General features: G+C 53.2%; 1 protein-coding gene across 3 annotated transcripts in view; it reads right to left on the reverse strand.

The window, feature by feature from the left end:
- Nucleotides 1-248: 248 nt before the first annotated feature.
- Nucleotides 249-19,105, reverse strand: part of ARRB1 (arrestin beta 1) — a 91,615-nt gene continuing 72,758 nt past the window's right edge. Inside the window, exons 8-16 of one of the 3 annotated variants that reach the window (XM_004051822.5) lie at nucleotides 18,734-18,869; nucleotides 17,483-17,567; nucleotides 16,960-17,032; nucleotides 14,207-14,344; nucleotides 13,034-13,117; nucleotides 11,840-11,863; nucleotides 9,020-9,090; nucleotides 7,792-7,843; nucleotides 249-6,413 (exon numbers count right to left, since the gene is read on the reverse strand). In XM_004051822.5, the coding sequence (XP_004051870.1) occupies nucleotides 6,302-6,413; nucleotides 7,792-7,843; nucleotides 9,020-9,090; nucleotides 11,840-11,863; nucleotides 13,034-13,117; nucleotides 14,207-14,344; nucleotides 16,960-17,032; nucleotides 17,483-17,567; nucleotides 18,734-18,869 (775 nt within the window). In that variant the 3' untranslated portion in view covers nucleotides 249-6,301. The other 2 variants (XM_019037256.4, XM_004051821.5) reach the window with 2 other exon arrangements.

The raw sequence follows: 19,105 nt of genomic DNA on the forward strand, positions 1-19,105 counted from the left end.
GGATGAGAGGTATGCCAGCTTCCCAAGGCCATAAGGCTGAACAGTGGCAGAAGAGGGACAGGAGAAAAGTTTTTGGCAGTCTCCAGAAGTTGGTACAAGGACCAGGCTGGAGCTGGGGCCACAGACAAGGGAAGAGAGCACCTCACCCAGTGATGAGCCCCATCTGCCAGTCCAGAGCAGCAGGGAAGCATTTCTTGGTCTTTGACCTGCCATGGGCTTATGAGACAGAAATGAAAGCACAGCCAGCATCCTATGCCACAAAAGACCTTTAATGGCCTCCTATTTATTGTTCTTTTGTTCATTTGTTAGAGTTGAAAGAACTATAATAACTTGTCTGACATAATAAGAATGCCACAGGTATAACAGATAAACCAGGCAGGTGGTCCAGGAATGAGAGTGTCACAAAATAATCACTCAACACAAGGGCCACAGACCTGGAGATTCTTCCCAGCCATCCCTCACTCCTGCCCCAGGACACAACCCATGCAGGCCCCCATTCCATAGGAAGAGGCAGGTCCCACAGTGTCTGTGGCTAGACCTTAACACTGAGCAGAGATGCCCGGGAAGATGGCACTTCCTATGCTCGTTCCCAAGTGCTCTGCTCATCTGCCATGCAGGTCAGGACCATACCCCGAGTTTGTGAGGCACCCACCTCTCATACTCACCACCTCATATGACCACCTATCATACCCACCTCTCCTATGACCCTTGCAATTGTCCCAGTGAGGTGGGAAGAGCCTGGACTAGCCCCATTTTGCACACAGGGAAACTAAGGACACACTCGGACCAAATGTAATACACCCGTGTCATGCACTTGCTGTGCCCTGAGCTTCACATTTTCACCTAGAATTCCCTGGAGGGTGGGAGTGGGGGACAGGGCAGGCAGGGTTTTGTGCCAAGGGCTGGTCCAGGTCTCACTAAAGTGTCCAGGATTCCTGGGGGAATCCTGCCCTCAAAGGAGGGACTTTTGTCATAAAATCCTCCCTGAGTCTGTCTTTTATGTGAGCCAAGATTTCCATCTATCCGGCTCTGTGTAAAGATGAATTTAACCCTAGCCTCTCTCTCCATCACACTGCTTCTCCTGCTGTGTCCCTTGGGCCTAGGCCAGGAAAGTGGGGTGCCAGATAGGGGTGCAGACACAAGTCCTCAGTGGGGGATTGAGCCTGTTTCCTTGCTCCAGAGCTCCCCATGCTTCATGGGCCAATATCAGGGTCACGACCCATCCCCACTGAGCACCAGGCCCCTGTCCAAATCAAACCTTGGCCAGAGCTTCAGGGTGGGTTGGCTAGAAAAACCATCAACTATGTACGTGTGTGTGTGTGTGTGTGTGTGTGTGTGTGTGTGTGTGTGTGTGTGTGTGTGTGTATAAATGCTTGCGCCTGGGTCTGTGACCCAAGTTCCAACACAAAGACACTTTGTACTGGAACGCTGGAGCCATTCCAACATGAACAGCAAGAATAGAACCTGTGCTGGCTGGTCTAAGATCAAACCTCGAGATGGTGGTTTGAAGTTTTTCTTCAAAGAAAGCTTGAAAATGAAATCTCAGTAGGCAAGACAAATAAAAGCAGAGTTATTCTGGTGGCGGTGGAAATGGGAGGAGGGCTGGAAACCTATCCTTTGCCTCCACTCCCATCTTCCCACTTTAGCATCCCCTGACAAAGCTCTGTGGAATATCAGGGGTTCCGCAGCACCTGGTTTGAAAACCACTGTGTCAGTGTCTACAAACCATAGGCCCCACAGACCTGTGCTTTGAATTCCCTTTTGGGGTGACGAGTTGGAGTGTGATGGGGAGAGGATGTTTCCCCTTCAACAGGGCCTGTCTTTGAAGCCGCTGTGCAGTGACCCTGTGGGGAAGTGGTAGAGGTGGAGTCCTGCCACTTTAGTCCAGGAGGAATGGCAGAAGAGATGGAGCTGCCTGGGCCAGGAGGAAACACCAAGCCCAGTGCAGGCCGTACAGATGAGGGTTCAGGAGTGTTTTGGTCCTTTTGAGTTTAAAAAATATAGATATCAGAACAGGCATAGGCTTATGTCATGAGACCCTATAAGAGTTGTAAGACTGGGACCTAACCCCTTCCTCCTGGATGGGTGGAGAGCAACCAGTCCCCAGTGACAGGCAGGAGAGAAGCTGCCGCTCTGGGATGCTGACGCCACTGCGTCCGCTGTGGCTCAGCTCTCAGGACAAAAGGCTTGGGTTTTCCCTGGGCCCGAAGCCCTCCCAATGTCACTGAGAAGCTGTGGTGGCTTCAGTTGCTCCTGGAAGAGGCCTTACACTTTGAAGGGAAGGAACAGACAATTTCTATTTCTCCTTGCCCTTAGATTTCTGCGGATGGGTGGTTTCAGCTCCCTGAGCCTGGGGGCTGGTGGCTCTCTTTAACCTGGGTCAGGGCCAAGGCCCCTTGGCCTCTGTGGGGTCTGAGAGATGGGAGATGTGACACCAGGCCTAGGAGGGTCCAAGATGTCCCCCTCCACCAATCACTGACAATATCCATGTCTTCCCTCTGTGTCCTGGTTGCTGGGACCACTATTTTTGGGCATGATATTCCTGAATTGTATCTAAATTTCCCTCTCAGCTGGGTCATCAAAGCCAAATTGGCTGTATCTCATTCTGGTTGACATCTGCCTAAGTGAGAAGCAGGGCAAGCGATGAAGACTGGTGGGGAGGGCTCCTCCTGCAGCAAACTTCCTGTGTGACCTTGGGCCATCCCTGCAGTGGCAGGGCCACACACATCCAGCCATTTTCAACTTACAGAGCCCTGACCGCTGACTTTCATCTCATCTGGGCCTCGTAACAATTCCTGCGTCAGGCAGGGAAGGGATTACAATCCCATTTTACAGTTAGGGAAACTGAGCCCCAGAGGTTGAGTAGCTTGCCCAAGCCCCCCAGGTGGTTGGTGACAGGCAGGACTGAGAGGCGGCATTGGGGACTTCCAGGACAGAGTTCCTTTTACTGCACCATGTAGGAACCAGCTTGTCAGGAACTCTCCCACAGAACCAACAGCCAGGTGAACCCACTCTAGCAGGTCTGAGCTTTGAGGCTGAGGAGAGGTGCAGCCAAATAACTCAGTCCTTATCTTCGTGGGGACTGAACTCTTCCCCTGGGTGGAATGCTGAGGAGGTCCCGCTGGCTCTCTGCTCAGTGGGTTTTCACCAGGGCATGCTTTTCCTTCCTGCCCGGACCGGTGTCCACACGCCACCCACAGGGCGCACTGCAAAGTCCCAGTGACGGATGGCTTGGCCAGTGCAGGCCCCAAACACTTGGCAGAGAAACCGCCAGTACTGTGGGATGGTGCCTGGGGCCTAGTGAGGCTCCCCCACCCCTAGTTTCACTTCAAGGTATCACCTGGACAGGCTGACTCCAGAAAGGAAAGGGGCCCTGCAGAGAAGCACTGGCTCGGCCATGTTTGGGGGCTGGGAGGTGGTGCCTGGAGTTGACCAGAAGCTTGGAAACATGACCTGGGGCTTCCTCTCCAGGAAGAGGCTGAAGGAAACACTTTGGCCCGTGTGTCCCTCGAGGCTGCAGCATATGGCCGTGCAGCAGGGCACCTGGCCAAGGGGCAAGGGGTGCTAAAATCCAACCTGTGTGTCACTCCCAAAGCTGTGCATTCTAGTGTAGGTCTGAATCCACCTGGAAAGGGCACCGTCTTCTAATTCACATCAAGGCACCATAGGGACCAGCAGCCACCAGGAGCCCTGAAGGCAACTGCCCTCTATTACTTCTCCCTACAACGTTTCCCTGACCATGGGCTTCCTGAGGATAGGGGCTGGGACTGACCCATCTCTGTGTCTCCAGTACTTGGCATAGAGCTGAGTCATCAGCAAAGGATGGTAGGCTGAATTCAACTAAATTTGGCCATTGCCTTGTGCAGTCCTGGCTCCAGGAGGAAAAAAAAAAAAGATAGTGCTCTGATCCTTCCCTGCAGCTGGAGAAATTTGCTAAATAACACTGGGCTAAACCCAAAAGGGTGAGCGTGATGTTGAGGTGGAGGAGGCTCGGGAAACCGGCCTGACAAACCTTTTCCATGCATGAGTAAGGGATAGGGGAAGAAGTTTGCAGGAAAGAGGTCATCCCAGACACTAAAGGATCTTGTGTCAGCCCCAAAGGTTTCAGAAGATACTGGAGGGCATATGTTTGCCATGCATTGCTCCAGCATTTCATCAGCTCTGCGCCTGCCCAGATGAGGTGCAGCCTGCCTAGCAAGCTCTAGGAGGAGCTGGATGCCTGGGGGACCTGCAACTAGGCCCTCAAGACTGGACAGGGTAGTACGACAGCCCCCAGCTGACTTGGTTCTGGTCTGGGGAGGGGTCCCTTGGGTTGAGTGGTCATGAGACTCAGAAGTCGCGCTGCCAGGCTTGTGAAACAGGTGATTTCACCACAGGAAATAAGTCACACTGCCTGCCCCAGGAGGTGCTGGACTGGAAAGGATTGAGAGGCCACTTTTATAAGATTTTTTTGTCTCTCTTTTCAGACAAGTATGGGAGAGAGATGGAAGGGAGCAGAAACTGAGGAGAGAGCCCTTGTCCTGCTAATCAATATATTTGCTTGGGTAAACCTCAGGGTGTCTGTGCCCACAGGGGGCTGTGAGGTACTGCAAGCCCTATCATAAGCCCCTCAGCCAAGCCTCAGCAAAGATATGCTCTGTCCCTCCTTGGGCAACTCATGCTAGCTATGGCCACAGCCTGACATCAGTCCCTTCCCAGTCTTGGGCACAGGGTGGGGTTGAGGGGAGTTGGTGCTCCATAGGGCCCTGCCACCTCTGAGGTCCAATAAATCCCCTCTGGAGGCAGAGAGACCAGTCAGCAGCTCTGGCTCTACCCACCAGAGCAGGAGCTCTAATGTTCACAAATTCTTTGTGGCCAGAGCTAGGAAGGCCCATTGTGACCATCTGGTCAAACTCCTTGCTTTCCCAAGTGAGAAACTGAGGCCCAGAGTGGGGAAGGAACTTGCCCAAAGTCACACAGTAAGTTACTCTCAAAGGCCAGGCAAAGAGGATAACTCCTAACACTTTCTATCTCATCTCCCATCTGGCTTCTTGCCCCAGGAATTGCCCCAGGTCTCAATCGACCCAACACCAGCTAATGCGTACTGGGTACCCATGACACTGGGAGCTACTGGAGGTCATCAACTCACCAAGAAAAGAAGGGGCTTATTTGCTACCCAGCAGCCTCCTTCCCTTCGGGTGAGGATATCTCAGTGGATGCTGCCACCTTCTGAGATAGGACCCCCTTTGACTGTGGCATGGTGGCCTCAGGCACTCTCTCCCAGTCCGTAGGGTCAGTCCAGCCCTGGAGAATGGCAGGGGGAAGCAGGAGGACACTAGTGGCCTCGGCCCCCGCTGGACACCCATCCTCACTTCCTGCATGACCATGTGAAGTCCACAAGGAAGGGACATAAGGCAGACTCTCCTCTCCCCGCCCCCTGCCCCCATCTCTGAGCGCCCCCCTTCGGGAACCCTCCTCAGGAGCTTCAGCTCACTCTGCTGGGAGCTGGTGCTTGCTGAAGACCCCCTCCCTCCCTCCCTCTGCTTTTCTCTCTGTGCATATCTCTAGACAGGGCCATGCACTTGAAATACAAGGTAGCTAAGATGTCACAGCCTGACAGTACTGAAATATACTTGGGTGAGTCCACACAGCTTGCCTCAGTCTAGGTAACTGCTGGTAAGAAAGTCAGTCCAGTTGCTTTTCTCTACTCCTGGGGTCTACGAACTTTCACCAACATCACTATCAGACACAGAGGGACATCAGGTGGGGAGGAGGGTGAAGGCAGAAGGTCTTTGGTGGGTCAGAACTTCAAAAAGGCATTGAGAATCTGTCCACAGGTCTGCCCCTCCCAGCCAGAAGGAGGTGGCCTTCAATGCGGTCATCTTTTAGCTGCCAGAACTTTGTTAACCACCTGGGACCGTGGACATCTTCTCTCGTGTCTTGAGCCCTCATCCCCACCCCTCCAAGCCCTCATGCCCACCACACCGTGTCCCACATTCCCCATCCTCCCCTGTCTGCTCCCCATCTCAAGTCCAATTCCAAGGCCAGAGCCCTGGCAGCTTTTCTGGGAGACAGCATGAAAAGGAGGGGAGTGGAGATGGCAGAGATGGGGTGGAGCCAGTGCGCTGTGGTCCTGTTGGCGTGGTGATGTGGGGCCACTCCTGAGGCCAGAGGTTCATCACCGTGATCTGGAAGCCCACGGGGCCCCCTGGTAGAAACTGGAAGAACAAAGGGGAAAAGAAACCAGAACGGGAAGAAGACGAATAAGCATCCGAGTGCACGAGAGTGGAGCCGGAGCCACATGGAGGCAGGGCCGGCCCGTCTATCTGTTGTTGAGCTGTGGAGAGCCGGTACCGTCCTCCTCTTCCTCCTTGTCATCCTTCATGCCTTTCAGTCTCTGGCGAGCAAAGTCCTCAAATACAATGTCGTCATCACTGGTGGGAGAGACAAGGAAAATGTGGTATGTTTGCAGGGGCAGGGAGAGTAGGCTTATCCAGAGGCCCAGCCAGATGTGACTCAGAGTATGGCTCTGGGGCCGGGGAGAACCACCCTCTCTGAGGTCTCTGGCCTCTGGGGCTGACCATGAGCAGAAAAGCCTGTCTGGCTGGCACATGTGGGTGCCACCTGTGGCAGTGGGGACAGTCAAATCAGGACTCGGGCCAGTCACGAAAGGGGCAGAGAGGGGCATGAATTTGACTCTTGTGCCTGAGGGCTAGAAAAGTAACCTGGTTCTTTAGGAGGTGGGGGGAGCAGTGTGGCTCTGTAGCCAGAGGAAGGACTTATTCCCACTGTGAGAGGCCAGGCCACCAGTAGTTTCACAGCATGTTCTGAATCCCCCAAGAAAAGGCCCGGCAAACCCCACCCCACCACCCAGAAAACTACCCTTAGGTAGCATTCCCGTTTCTGGACAGCAAGGAGTAGTTTGGCTTAATGGAAGAGAAGACCATGAAGAACCTTTCTCCCAGAAGTGTCAGCTCAGATTCTACCTTGGGGGATCCCGGACAGAAGAAGGCTGGGGTAGGAGGATGTGAATCTAAATAGGGGGGCAGAGGACCTGTTCGTGAGGAAAGGGGAGGCTTGAGTGGGGTTTCAGGACTAGACTGCCTTTAAGAACAGCGAGTTCCCTTCTACCATGAAACATGTCCACTTAGGACCACGCAGGTGTCCACCCGGGTCCCCTGCCCAACAGGGTTCAGCCAGTGCATGGGGCATCCTCATGGGGTGACTTGAGACCCCCACACCCCAGATTTCTCCTGGGGGACAAGGGAAGATTGGCTTTGGAGCTGGAGCAAGAAAGCCACTTGGACCTGGAGGTGGTCCGTGCAGTCGGCCCAGGTCCTCCCCCTCTGGCCACTGTCCGGTGACTCGATGGCCTTTGACCGCAGGGAAATCCACATCGGTTGGTCCTCAGGAGTCAGAAGCAACAAGATCCCCAGTCCCCTGCCCACCCCACAGCCTGATTCCACTGGTTGGCGTGGGCAGGACAGGAGAGCCGAGCCCAGGGCCATGGACCAGCCCTGTGTGAGCCGAGCAGGCGCTGTGGATGGACGAACGGACTGACGGACGGACGTGCAAGGACGAGGGAGGAAGACAGACCCCACCAAGGCAGGAGGAAGAGGAACAGGCACGGAGGGTCCTTCAAGTCACATGCAGGCAAGCGGGTTGCTGAAGAGGCGAGCAGAGGTGGCTCTCAGCAGACGGGGTTAGACCAGCGGCTCCTCAGGAGTTAATAAGCATATACGCAAATGACCCCCTCCACCCCGCCCACCCGCAGCCCACCCCCCGGATGTCTGCAGGCAGGGTTCAGCTTACTTTGTGTCAAGTTCTATGAGATTGGTATCTACTGGCGTCTCGTTCTCTGGAACTAAACACAGGGTGGGTGGGGAGGGTGTCCAGGGGTTAGTGAGTGGATGAGCACGGGGCGAGTAAGCACAGGCCCCCACCCTGGGACAACCAGACTAACATGAGGAGGGCAAAGGATAAAGGGGAATGGAGATGGGGGAGGACTCATTCCTGGTACTGAAACACCCCAAATCATCTGAAAGGCAGGGAGGATGGCACCAGGAGGGCCCCGGATCCCCACTGCAGCCCCAGAAGAACAGAAAATCCTCTAAACTTCTGTTTCTTTTGACAGGTCTCCAACATGAATTACATTAATTCCTTGCATGCATGCCATTCACCAATTCTAAGACAATCTTTTTTATATTTTCCTTCACATTTTAACATCTCCAAACTTGGAGTGTGTCTTACCGTCGATGGCACTGCACAGTTTAACCATGGAAGTTTTTTCCTAATCGTACCTACTATTAATTATGTTGTCTCTCTCCACTGAAAGTCTCAGATTCAATGAAATATGACCAATCTGCTATCACTTGAAAAAGAGGCCAGGCCAGGCATGGTGGCTCATGCCTGTAATCCCAGCACTTTGGGAGGTTGAGGCTGGAAGATCACCTGAGGTCAGGAGTTTGAGACCAGCCTGGCCAACATGGTGAAACCCCGTCTCTACTAAAAATACAAAAATCAGCCAGGTGTGGTGGCAGTCGCCTGTAATCTCAGCTACTCGGGAGGCTGAGGCAGGAGAATCTCTTGAGCCTGGGAGGCGGAGGTTGCAGTGAGCTAAGATCACGTCACTGCACTCCAGCCTGGGCAACAGAGTGAGACTGTGTCTCAAAACCAAAAAAAAAAAAAGAAGAAGAAAAACATGACAATAGTGTGTCCAACGGTTATCTTATCCAAGCAGCCCCTTCCCCTACTTCCAAACGGGATCCAGCCCATGCCTGGGTGCAAGATAGAGGCTCAAAGCACGGCCAATGAGTTCCCTTCTCCACTCCTGGCCTCCCTCTCCCATGGGGAACAGGAGCCACGCCTCACTGTCTCCTGGTGGGGTCAGAAGCAAATCGAGTTCTGGACCCCACAAAAGATCTGGGGACCCGAGAAAAGGGTGACTGGGCTGAGGGCGAACCCAGGGCGGGGTGGGTTACAGGGTCACGTGGCAGCTGCTGGAGAACCCCTACCCCAGAGACCTACAGATTCTGCTCACCTTCCCGATGCGGGGGTTCCTCTTTGGGCTTGGGGTGCATTAGGGTGAAGGGCAGTTCCACGGCCACGTCGCTGAAACAGAGACCCAGACCCAGTGAGCCTTGAGCGGACTCGCAGGCTGTGAGACTTGATGTCGATGCCCTGTCAGTCCGAGGACTGCAGAGGGTTCTGCCATCAGAGGAGGTAGATCCAAAAGATGCCCTCCAGCCCCAGTTCTGCCACTCGGAGCCTCGGTCTGCCTGGGAGCTGGACGAGGAGACTTCCTCTGGTCCCAAAAAGAAATGGAAGCCTCCTCTTCCCTGAGAAGGCTCTCTGGGTTCCCACAGGCTGGGAGGAGGCCCAGGGGTGGGACAGGATTGCCCAGGGCAGCATGCACCATGGTCACTGCGGGGCTCCAGAGGTGCCCTGGGACCCCGCCCACCTCAAATCGCTACAGCCACCCTCGCCTCCCCTGACACTGCCCTTCCCAACTTCCAGGTTGGAGCTCCTCCCACCCTCACACCATCCCATCTTGCAACACCTCCAGGGTGCTCTTGTAAAAGTGCTCAGGTGACCCTAGCACCCCTGCAATCTGGATGAAGCACTGTTGAGGTCAGTTTAGTCAGGTTTGGGATGGCCCCAGGGCCCAAGGCTGATTACACTGTGGGGATGCAGGGGAAAGCGGCTGGGAAGACCCAGCCACCAGCCAGTGCTTCTGATGGGGCTTTCTCTGTACTTGGCCCTGATGGACAGAATAAGAGAAGGTATTCACATGGTACTGACCCTGTGCCAAGGATTACTGTAAGCCCCTTCCATAGAGTAACTCATTTAATCCTCGCAACAACCCTATTATTATCCCCAATGTACAGACTGGGACATTGAGGCATGAGGAGATTAAAATATCTTGCCCAAGGCCACACAGCTATTAATGGTTATTATTAGATTCTGGCTCCATAACCACACCCTTGATCACTGTGTGACAGTAGCAGAATTGAGACTAACAAAAGCAACCCTGAAGGCTCCTCTCGGCTTGGGGTGACATCACCCTAGGAGACCGCCCAACTGCGAGTGCCTACAGGCACAAGCCACATCCCACTGATCTTGTTGTCCAGAGCCCAGCTGGGAAAGAGGAAGGGACAGGGAATGGAGTGGTCAGAGGCACAAGCCGTGCAATTAGAAAGGTCTGTTCCACCAGCCTCGCCACCCGCTGGTGCAGCACTTTCTAGCTTTGAGTCTCACTGAGCTCAACTTGGAAGCGGGAATAACAAAGCCTGTCTTCTAGAACCACGGGAACTTCTGGGAGATGAGGCAGCTAAAGAGCTGAGTTAAACTGTGAAGCCTGACCAGGCGCAGTGGCTCACGCCTGTGATCCTAGCACTTTGGGAGGCCAAGGCGGGAGGATCCCTTGAGCTCAGGAGTTCGAGACCAGCCTGGGCAACCTGGTGAGACACTGCCCCCACCACCCATCTCTACTAAAAATACAAAAATTAGGCTGGGCGCGGTGGCTCACGCCTGTAATCCCAGCACTTTGGGAGGCCGAGGCGGGTGGATCATGAGGTCAGGAGTTTAAGACCAGCCTGGCCAAGATAGTGAAATCCTGCCTCTACTAAAAATACAAAAATTAGCCGGGTGTGGTGGCGGGTGCCTATAATCCCAGCTACTTGGGAGGCTGAGGCAGAGAACTGCTTGAACCTGCGAGGCGGAGGTTGCAGTGAGCCAAGATCGCGCCACTGCACTCCAGCCTACCCGACAGAGTGAGATTCTGTCTCAAAAAAAAAAAAAAAAAAAAATTAGCTGGGCATAGTAGAGCACACCTGTAGTCCCAGCTACTCAGGAGGCTGAGGTGGGAGGATGGCTTCCGCCCAGGAGGCAGAGGAGGTTACAGTGAACCAAGTTTGTGCCACTGCACTCCAGTCTGGGCAATAGAATCAGACCTTGTCTCAGAATAAAAAATAAAAATAAAAATGTGAAGCTTGTGCCTGCCAGAATCGTTACTTAAGTCCCCTCATTGGGAACCTGGGGGTTTTATAAGGCTGTCAGAGCTATTTGGCCTTTTTTTCCCTTCTCTTTTTTCTTCCCTTTTGCTTTGCGGATTGCTTCAGAATGGAGCTGGTGGAAGACTGGGTTTGCCAACATTTTAGTGGAAGAATCTGGATCTTAACCTTCTACCGGGCCAGGAACGATAAGGTCAGGGACCACATCTGATTCCTCTCTGGGACTCTGGCACTCAGCACCAGCCTGGACACAAGCCTGGGTTGAGGAAATCTTTGCTGAATGATATGGAACTGAATTGAATTGAATGAATTTCACCTGTCAAATTAGTTTAAGATTTCTTAGGATGAGCCACACTGCCATCTTGTGACAGAAGGAGGCCAAACTGCTGTGTTTGGGGTACATGCATTTTTGGAATATAAGTGCATCCAGGTGGCTGCAAGGAGACCTTATTTACAAAATAGGATCTCCTGAGGACCTCTCCTTAGCAACACTTGGCCAGCAGTTCATCCTCACTAGTGTAGAAGTTTGAAAGCCATGAAGTCTGCATTTCTCCAAAAGCTCCTATAATTCAGGTGATCAGTAATTCAGACAGCTCTCTTGGGGGCCACTCCCTGTATCAGTGTAATCAGGCTTTGCTCTCTGTAAAGATCCCTGTCACTCAGGTGGGATGGAAGAGCAAGGTGAGGTTTGTTAAGGAGAAATTGTGTCTCCCAGCTCACACCTGAACCTGGCTATCTGAAATGACCACTAAGATTCCTTCCAACCCAGTGCCCTGTGATTCTGGTCAGCCAATGGGCTCCAGGCCCTCCAGGAAGGTGGGTGAACCAGGTGGAAGGGAGGAATTTACCTGGATGCAAGATCTCCCAACAGGCTGGGTGGGTCAGAGGAGGCAGGAGAAGTGGTCAGGAGAGAGTTCAGAGAGGAAGAAAACAAAAAGCACATTCATTCACCACTTCTGCTGTCCCCCGGATAGAGAAGACCCACGGGACACACTCCCACCCACCCCCCTGCACAGCCCTGACTGCTCTTTCAGGGATACACTGAAATGGCATTAGCCCTGCCCCGAGGGACTGGGATCCAGACCCAGCTCAGCAAACCCCTGAGCCCCAGGATCCTCATCTGTCAAGGCAGTGTAAAAATTAACCCCGGTGCTGCCTGTCCCAAGGGAGGCCGGACTAGCTAAAGGCAGAGGGAAGGACTCCGGGGTTGCCAAGAATGTTTGAGGGACTGTGGGTCCTGAAAGGTCACCAGACACAGGATTTGGGATTTGTAATTTTGAGATGTCCTATTATATAAGGTCAGGATTACACACTGCCACCTGCCAAGAGGCATTCTTCTAATAATCAAGGAGACCCAATGTCTAATGGGATTTAGCTTTTCAATCTTTTCACAGAAATTTATGAATTAAGTTACAAAAAAGAAACACAGTAGTTTGTTTGTTTGTTTTTCTCCCTGAGCTTCCACCAAACTATGCTCCAGGGCAGGGCAGTCTGGTCCACCACTATGACCTGAGTTAGGAGAGGAGATTTCAGGCAATGTTTGGGGCACTGTCTGGGCCTCTGTTTCACCATCTGTAAAGTGGGAAAGCTGACTAGCAAATCCCCAATCCAGCTCTGGGTTCTGAGCCCTTTTAGCCGTTTCCTCAGAAAATCAGCTTGGGCATGCATGGGGGTGGGTGCTATGCCCAAAGTGTGATAAGGAGATGGCACCCCTGGGGATCCCACAGCAAAGACTCTGAGGACGCCATCCCCTGGGCATGGCCAATCCTCAGTGCGAGCCCAGACCCAGGATAGAGGAGGAGGAGAGAGAGAAAGAGATGGGTGGGGGTAAGAGAGGGGCTGAGGGCCAAGGAAGGAAGAGAAGGAAAGCGGGCGGGGGAGAAAGAGGAACAGAAGGAAGGAAAAGAAGGGACAGGAGGTTCCTCCTCCAAGGTGGATGCAGCTAAAAGGGCTGCAAACAGGCAGAATGGGGCAGGGGCCTGTGGGCACCTGGGACGCTCCCCTCTGCACTCCAGGGTCTTGGGCTTGGTTGGAGCACTCACCCGCCCCGAGACACCACCAGCTTCACTTTCACTTTGTAGGAAACAATGATCCCCAGGATCTCACGGTTGGCGCCTTCCCTCAACCTGCAAAGTGACACAGGGGAGCCAGTTTAGGGGCCTTGCCAGGTGGGCGAGACACCTCAGGGGTGGGTGTGCTGGGGGGCAGTGGCCATCCATCCCCCATCTGGCTAGCCACTCAGCTACCACGTCCAATAGAGCCCAGTGGAGGTGAGGAAGGCGAGCAGTGCCCTTAGGTAGCAGGGACCCAGAGCCCCGGTTCCAAGTCTGACTGTAAGACTCGCTCACTGAGTGGCCCTGTTGAGCCCCTCTCCCTGCCCAGGCCAGCGTCCCCCCCATGAGGGCCAGGCTCCTCCTCCCCTCAGATGGATTCTGCTTCTCTCAGCAACCCATGGGCAGAAAGGGCCACACGGGGAGTTCACGGAAGGCGAGGCAGCTGGGGTGGGGTGGGGGCCATCAGAGAAGGACTTCTCCGCAAAGGTTGTGCTTCAGCCGGGTCTTGAAGATGGGTAGGGTGTGAGCCAGGGTGGAGACAGGGCAAAAAGCTTCAGGTAAGTGGGAGGCTGTGCAGGGGCTGCTGAAGAGAGCTGAGTCTGTGCTGGGAGTGGCGGCTGCTCTAGACGTAGGCCAAAGCCCCCCTGAAGGAGCACACTCGCAAGAGGGCAAGATGGCATCCCCATAGCCAGGGCTCTGCTGGAGCAGAGTAGCCTAGAGGCATCCACGATGACTGTGCAGCAGGAGTGACCAGATGCCCTGGGACCCCTGACTTGGAGGGGCACCCCATGTTGGGTCTAACCAAGCTACCACCCTGGTCTCTCCTCAGGGACACCCCATCTGACTAAAGGCATTACGTCAGAAGCTGCCACCTCTTGCAGGAAGCCTTCCCAGGTTGCCCTCCCCCAGGCATGGTAGCAGAGCCCAGCACTGCCTGAGTGAGCTGGCCTAGTGGTCCATCTTATTCTCTCAGTCACCCCTGGGTAGGGGTGGGAGTAAGGAGGCAGCTTCCCTGACAAGTCAAGCACCTGAGGACAGGCCCTGACAAGGCTATGGAGAGGGTAGCCTGAGCCTTGTCTTTGAACTGGGGGGACCAAGGAGGGTGTGGCCCCATCAGGCAAGATGCACTAGGAGCCCAGGGCTAGGAGGGCAGGTCCTCACAGGGTGCTAGAGGCCAAGTTCGTGTCTTCGTGCTTGAGCTTCCCGTCCAAGGCGAGGCCCCGCTTCTCTCGGTTATTGGCTAGGAAGGGAGTCAGTGTGTAGACCTTGCAGAACGTCGAGCTGGGTGCCACAGTGTCACTGGGAAGAAAGGAAGCAGCTGTGGAGATGGCCCTCCCCAGAGCCAACCCCAGCCCTGATCTCCAGCCCAGCAGAATATCTAGTCTGAGCCTGCTCCAAGTCTCCCTCTGCCAACCTCTGTCCCCTAGACACATGGACCACTTGGGCCAGCCCAGCTCGGGCAAGGAGACCACTGCCACTCAAAAGAGGCACATCTACATTCTACGCACAAACAGGACTGAATCTCGGATATTCTAAAAGATTATCCTAGTCAAGCAGCACAGTGCTAAAAAGCACATTTATTTAAAGAATTACAGCCAGCCGGGCGTGGTGGCTCACGCCTGTAATCCCAGCATTTTGGGAGGCCGAGGCGGGTAGATCACAAGGTCAGGAGATGGAGACCATCCTGGCTAACAAGGTGAAACCCCGTCTCTACTAAAAATACAAAAAAATTAGCTGGGCATGGTGGTGGGCGCCTGTAGTTCCAGCTACTCAGGAGGCTGAGCCAGGAGAATGGCATGAACCTGGGAGGTGGAGCTTACAGTTAGCCGAGATTGCTCCACTGCACTCCAGCCTGGGTGACAGAGCAAGACTCCATCTCAAAAAAAAAAACAGTACAGCCACAGCAGGCACAATTGCTCATGCCTGTAATCCTAGCAACTTGAGAGGCTGACAGGAGGATTGCTTGAGGCCAGGAGTTTGAGACCAGCCTGGGCAACATAGCAAGACCCCATCACTACAAAAAATTTTAAACATTAGCCTGATATGGTGGTGCACACCTGTAGTCCTAGCTACTTGGGAGGCTGAGGCAGGAGGATCACTTGAGCCCAGGAGTTCGAGGCTGGCTGTAGTGAGCCATGATCGTACCACTGCACTCCAGCATGGGCAACAGAGTGAAACTCTGTCTCTAAACAAATTTAATTTAAATTAATTTTATTTTATTTTATTTTATTTATTTTTTTTGAGACAGAGTCTTGCTCTGTCACCCAGGCTAGAGTACAGTAGTGTGATCCTGGCTCACTGGAACTTCCACCTCCCAGGTTGAAGCAGTTCTCCTACCTCAGCCTCCCAAGTAGCTGGGATCACAGGGGTGCGCCACCATGCCCGACTAATGTTTGTATTTTTAGTAGAGATGAGGTCTTGCCATGTTGACCAGGATGGTCTCAAACTCCTGACCTCAAGTGATCTGCCTGCCTCAGCCTCCCCAAGTGCTGGGATTATAGGCGTGAGCACCAGCCCTGTCTCTAAACAAATTTTAAAAAGAAAAAATTATAGCTACACATAAACCATAAATGAAGCTATTTGGGCACCCATATACCCACCATGGAGGCTCGACAATTAAAACTTTACTTGCTTGATCACATCCATCATATATAGGGTGTTTTGATTGTCCAATTTTTACTTGCTTTTGCTCTATCCCCCATCCTTTCCAATGAGAGCTGTCATGCAGCAGATAGTGAACAAGCCTTGGAGTCGGACGACCTGTGTTCCAGCCCCAGCTTTGCTGCTTGCAAACTTGCAAGTCACATCTCTCTAAGCCACTTCCTCCTCTACATACTGGGGCAGCAGCAACCCCAGCCCCACAGCGCTTCCTGAGAAGTAAACAAGTCTGTGAGTGCAAATGCCTCCCCAGCCATCCCTGCTGGTATTTGTTATGCAGACGCTGGCACCATCTGCAGTGGTTGGGATTTTCTACTCTTTAGGGATTATATGTTACTCTGGTTCTAGATCACTTCACTTTACCATCAGGAATCTATGCCTCATAGCTCTGATTTTTTTGAAAAAATCAACAGTGGATATGAAAAATATCCAGTAACCAGAGAAAGCTTGATCTAATCATAGCATGTTCACCTATAGGACATTAAAAACTATTTCAAAGGCCATGTAGTAACATTTTAAAAATGTTTTCAGTTGCAAGAAATACTGATTGGAATTATACATAAACAAATACACATATACATGTAAAATTATATCAGGTATAATTGCCCCAAGAAATTACTTGCAGGGCCAGGAAAAAAAAATGTGTATGTCTTTGAATGGGAGCATTTACTTCCTTTAGGTAAGTAAAGATGTTTCACTTCAGATCTCTCCTCTTGCCTTAGCTGCCAACAAGCCTGGGACAAAGTTCGGTCCATGCTCAACCATAGTAGTTCTCCTCAAACCTAGATGATTTTTGTGTGTGTAATTATTCTCTACACTCCCACACACAACCCCTTTTTCCCAATGAGCTGGATTACCCCTTTATCAGACAAGAGCTGTGTACCTAGTGCCTTACCCACTTTGCCCTGGCTACCAGGAAGCCAAGAACAAAGTATTTCCCTTCAACCTAGGTTTCTTGTACAACGTAATTATTTCTTCTCACAACCCAAATCCCCTTACATTCATTAGCTATTGTTTTGTCATTCTAGTTTTAGTGGGTCTCTTCCTTGACTGTAGCATGCATTTTCTTGAAGCTAAATCAGGTGGATGGTTTCTAAAAGGCTCTTCGGGATCATCTACTCTGAGTGGCAAGGAAGTCTGAGGCCCAGCCCTCTGCCAGGTGGAGAAGAGCCACCTGGACCTGTAACAGGACACCTAGAGCTTCTCTTTTTCCCACCCAATCCCACGCGCCCAAGGCCAGACTTGTGCCCACTTACTCAGCCTCTTCCATGGCAACAGGGCACTTGTACTGAGCTGTGTTGAAAAGGCAGATGTCTGCATACTGGCGCACTAGGGAGGGAGAGGAATCAAGGTGGAGTGAGTCGGGAATGTAGCTCCCATGGAGTCTCACAGGCGTCCCCGGGTTGGGGATATTCAGCCCCAGGCAATGGCCAGAGGCCACCAGTGGGGACTTCTGCATAAGACCACCCCTGTCTTACATCCAAAGGGTAGCCCCAAACACACCCATTTCCTTCCACAACCAAAGCCTTCCCCTCAAGGACAGCTTTGTCCAGAACCCAAGAAACTGAAGAGGTGGCTTAAAGAGCAAACTCATTACCTAGCCAATAAGCAGCCTGCCTTACCCAACTCAAAAGCTTTGCCCTGTGGCTCAGAGCAGGCCCTGGGCTTCAGTGGCTATTTTTTATACGAGGCTGTTAACAAGGGGAGATACTTCAGCCACCCCCAGCCCTTGGGAAGATTGCCTCTCGCTGTCCCCTAAGCTGACCCTGTCTGGGATACCTGAGATCTTGATCTTCTTCACCGTCTTGTTGGTGTTGTTGGTGACGTGGACGTTGACACTGATGGGTTCTCCATGGTAATAGATCTGGGGGGCATAAGAAGGGACAGGGTTGGCTGGGAGGACAGCAAGGTTCTAGGGAAAGGGGAGGGAGAAAAGCCCCCACGCGATCTTCTGGGGTTCCCCAGACCTTGCGCAGACCTTCAGAAGGGTCTGCTGCTCCCATCTGAAGTCCATCACATCCCTCAGGTTCATGCCCCCTCTGCCACTCCTTTAGGCCCAAGAGGCTTCTCCGAATCCCCCAAGGCATTGTGACATTTGCCCCAAGTTCATCAGCCACTTCTCACTGCTGCTAAGTGGCACGAAAGCCACCAAGCACATTAGCCTTCAGTTCCCTGGTGGGACCCTTGAAAGATAACGGAATTGGAAGGTGATAGTCCTGGGCTCCAGCCCTGGCTTGGCCAGCAGGAATTGCGACAACAATAACAACAATAACATTGACGATGATGAAAGCAGTGTGACCGTGGGTAGGTTATCTAAGCCTCACGGTCTCCCTCTGTGCAATGAAGGGGTTGGACTAGGTGATGTCTGAAGTCCCTGCCAGCTCTAAATTCTGTCCACAGAAGAATCTGGAAGAAGCAGGGAAAGGTGAGGAGGGGCTCACCAGTTCACTGAGGGAGCCAGCTCTGAATCCCTACAAAAAGACCTCAACTTGCATCTTGCCCCAAGGCACTTCCCTTCAGCCATGCCCCGAGAGAGAGGGGGTGCCCACACCTTGAGGAGGGGCCAGCCCAAGCTCACAGCAGCCATCAGTCAGCTGGGTTTGATTCAGAGTTTGAGGGGAGGCCCTTCCTTCTGCAGGGCTTGTCACCCTGATGCTCAGTGTTTGGCAGGGAGGTCACGGCCCCCCACTGTGCCCCCTCTGCAATGCTGGTTGACCTTCAGCACTCGGCCTGAGGCAGGCAGCTGGTGGAGGTGTGGGGGAGATGTCCAGGACCTTCGGGAGGGTCTGCTCCTCACTTCTGAAGTCCATCACATCTCTCAAGTTCATGCCCCCTTTGCCACTCCTTTAGGCCCAAGAGGCTTCTCCAAATCCCCCATGAGAGGTTTCAAATTCCCTGACCCCTGTGGTCCTTGGGCTGGGGGTAGAAGCTCCTACCTGAGGCATCCTTGCAGGCCAGGAGAGAGCTGGGATCTGAGGCCCACGCCCTGGTGGAGCAGCCCCCACCCCCTGCCAAGTCCGAGCCTCCTACCTCCTTATCCAGGGAGGCTTCTAGGTGCAAGGGCTTGTCCGACATGAGGAACTGCCTGGTGGTCTCGGCTGTGGGCTGGGGGCCAGGCCTCTCTGGGGCATACTGAACCTTCCGGATGACCAGACGCACAGAATTCCTAATGGAGATGGGCGGAGTGAAAGAGGACCAGGGTCACCCGCCTTCATCCCCTCTCCTTGCGAGCCTCACATCATTCTCCTGCTCAAGAGACTGGCATGGCTCTCCATCACCTTAGAATCCAGCCAAACTGCAGAGATCAGCATAGGGGTCTGTCACCATCTGGCTCCATTCCATCCTCCCCTGTTCTGTCCCAGAAGTGCCCTGTGGCTGCACTTCATTTGGGTCCTGGTACCC

The sequence above is a fragment of the Gorilla gorilla genome, chromosome 9 (genome assembly GCF_029281585.2).
Source record: "Gorilla gorilla gorilla isolate KB3781 chromosome 9, NHGRI_mGorGor1-v2.1_pri, whole genome shotgun sequence".
Lineage (NCBI taxonomy): Eukaryota > Metazoa > Chordata > Mammalia > Primates > Hominidae > Gorilla > Gorilla gorilla.